This window comes from Haplochromis burtoni, unplaced genomic scaffold (genome assembly GCF_018398535.1).
Source record: "Haplochromis burtoni strain Fernald_Lab_line unplaced genomic scaffold, NCSU_Asbu1 Contig_121, whole genome shotgun sequence".
NCBI lineage: Eukaryota > Metazoa > Chordata > Actinopteri > Cichliformes > Cichlidae > Haplochromis > Haplochromis burtoni.
In genome coordinates this window covers 407,235-409,873 of record NW_024582482.1, presented here as the reverse complement: position 1 = coordinate 409,873, position 2,639 = coordinate 407,235, and the positions used below count along the sequence as shown (strand labels likewise).

Below are 2,639 nucleotides of genomic sequence, written 5' to 3'. Positions count from 1 at the left end.
TCACTAAATCTGGAGTCACAGGAGCAGCATTAACACCATCACACAGTAACAGAACCACGTGTACATCAGGAGGCTGTGTGCAGCTCTGTGACTGTAATGTGAAGCTTTACCGTGACGTGACGGCACTTCGGCTGCGCCCTCGTCCGCTGTCCCCTCCAAAGTTGATGTTACGGCATCATCAAGTGAGGGCAACTTAATCTCGCTCAAGTCTTTAGTCTTTCGCTTCCTCTGCCACTGTTGGGCAGCCAGGATGCGCAGGAAGGCGTCTCTGAGAAAAGAGAGAGAGGAGAGGGGGGGAAGGGATCAGACCTGATCCCAGACTTCGAGGCTGCTTTGAGGAGCCGGGAGGCAAACTCTGGACTTCTTGCGTGAAGTTAAAGAGGACCTTTTCAGTCTCTTCTCTTATTTCCCGTCTTCTTCTGATTGTTGCACTTTTGGACGATCATATTAAACAAAGGTTTGGCCAAAGTTTCAAATAAATAGGTCAACATATTTAAAAGCTCAGGTGCTACTTATGGAGGTTTGCCAATCAGGAGGGTGGGAGGCAAATTTAAGTGGAAAAGGTCCCCCTTAAGTTACTTTAACACCGAATCATCGCAGTCAAACTGATCTCAGATTCATTTTTATTCTCAACTGCAAACCAAACCAGATTAAACACCAGCAATTAGACTCCACCCAGAGTTACAAAAGACAAAACCAAACCAAACTCAGGACCGGAGGACGCCGTCAGCCCCACCACCAGCAACACACCCCTCCCCCCACATCCGACTCTGCAGCACTGAAACATCCCACCGGTGCAGATTTATGACTTTAATATGTCAGGATTTGGACGGACCGCTGAGCCGCGGAGCCAACAAACCCAAACACATAATTTTTATATGGTGTTTTTATTATTCAGTTGTTCTTGGCCACCAAAGAATCTCTTCTCATTTCAGCGTTCAGAGGTCTGCGCTAATTTAACATTTTCTAGTTAATTTTATGAAATGAGCTCTTTGGTCACATGAGGGGGTCAGTGTGGATGCATGGTAATCATAATGTGTCCGTTTGTGACAGCGTGCAGTTTCCTCATCTATGACTGGTTCTACAAAAAAAAAAAGAAAAAAAAGAAAAAAAAAAAAAGCTGTGAGTAGGAGACTCACAAAACGATTGGTCCCAAAGTTGGAGCCGGCGATGGGCTCCTCTAAGAAAAGTCATATTTAGATAAAAGTGGAGCAGAAGCAGGAGACGCTTCTGAAAAGTCCAAACCACCTTCCAAACATAACCGACGGTGTTACTGCTGAAAACAGGGCCGTGTGGGCTGTTTTCTCACTCTTTGTGGTTGTTTTGCATCTTTTATCTGAGGTCACTTCGTACAGAGACACGGGGGTCCTGGTTATCGCTGCCCATCCACGCCTGTAGAGCAATTCACTGGGACTCACTTTGAAAGCATAAAGAGTATTTTGTAACGTTTCCGTAGAATGTGCAGAAACTTTGCATTAGTTACATATTCAGACAGAAATATTATTATATCATCTTTGATTAGTTTAAAGTCTTTAATAGTGGCAGAGATTTGGAGGCGTCTTAAGAGGTTTCTCTCAGCCAAGTGGAGAGAAACACTTCTTATGTGAGAAATTGTTTTTATTGACAAGTACACAAGTTTTAGCTGCAAGCATACTGAAAAGTACGCTATACCATGTATATCAATACACATGTAGTTAGCTTATTTGTACCAGTACAGTGCAGTACAGTGGAGTGGAGAGCGGTACTTTTGGAGATGGAGCGGGTCCAGGTCCGGGGAACCGCAGAGCTGCCGGGTTCGGCTCTGCGATCGACGATCTGGGCTTCACGTCTGTGTTTAGTGGCTGCAGCTGCCTCCCAAAAATCACACAGCTACATTTTTGCTTCACTTTATGAGTTTCTATTGTTCTGGTCTGAACCACAGGAGGACAACAGATCCAGACCAGGACCAGGACCAAGAGAAAACTAAAGCAGGGTTTGTGTGCTGGGAAATAGATAATCTACATTTAGCACAGAGATACTGGAGGCTTTGCTTGTGCTTCTCATTTGTGTGAGACTTGAGCTGAGAACATTAGAGACGGCGTCACTTTGAGCTTCTTTGATCCGTTGCTGCACATCCTGCTGCAAAATGTGACCCCGCAGCAGCTAAAGACCCTGACATGCACACAGACTGCATGTAACATGTGACAATGCATGAATGCATCCAACGCATGTTTCCATGCTACATCCCGCTGCTACAAACAAGCTTCAGCTTTCTTTGAAGGAATCCATGTCCATCTACTCTGAGCGTTTCCTTTTACAGTGCTGCTTTCTCTCTTTGGTCAGTCGACACAGAACGGCAGCCATCGTTGGCTGAAAGATCACGACGAGACCGTGCACGGCGTCATTACACCGAACGACATCGGCACGATTCTTTCATGCCGGTCGCCTCGTTTGAAAACCCAAAATGACATAAAAGCAGCAGCCTTAAATCTGCATTCAGGGAGTTTAAATGTCACTCAGACAGCGTCATAACACACAACCCAACCGACTGAGGTGATGCAGTCCAACCAACACACACACACACACACACACACACACACACACGGGTGAGTTACCGTCACTTTGAGTCACATGAATTAATCACTTCCCGTTGACTCACC

General features: G+C 45.7%; 1 protein-coding gene across 1 annotated transcript in view; it reads right to left on the bottom strand.

Moving 5' to 3' along the window:
• fhod1 (formin homology 2 domain containing 1) overlaps positions 1 to 2,639 on the bottom strand; it is a gene marked incomplete in the record, with an annotated part of 48,992 nt that overhangs the window by 11,203 nt on the left and 35,150 nt on the right. Inside the window, 1 exon segment of the mRNA XM_042223833.1 lies at positions 111 to 268. Coding sequence (XP_042079767.1) covers positions 111 to 268 — 158 coding nt within the window.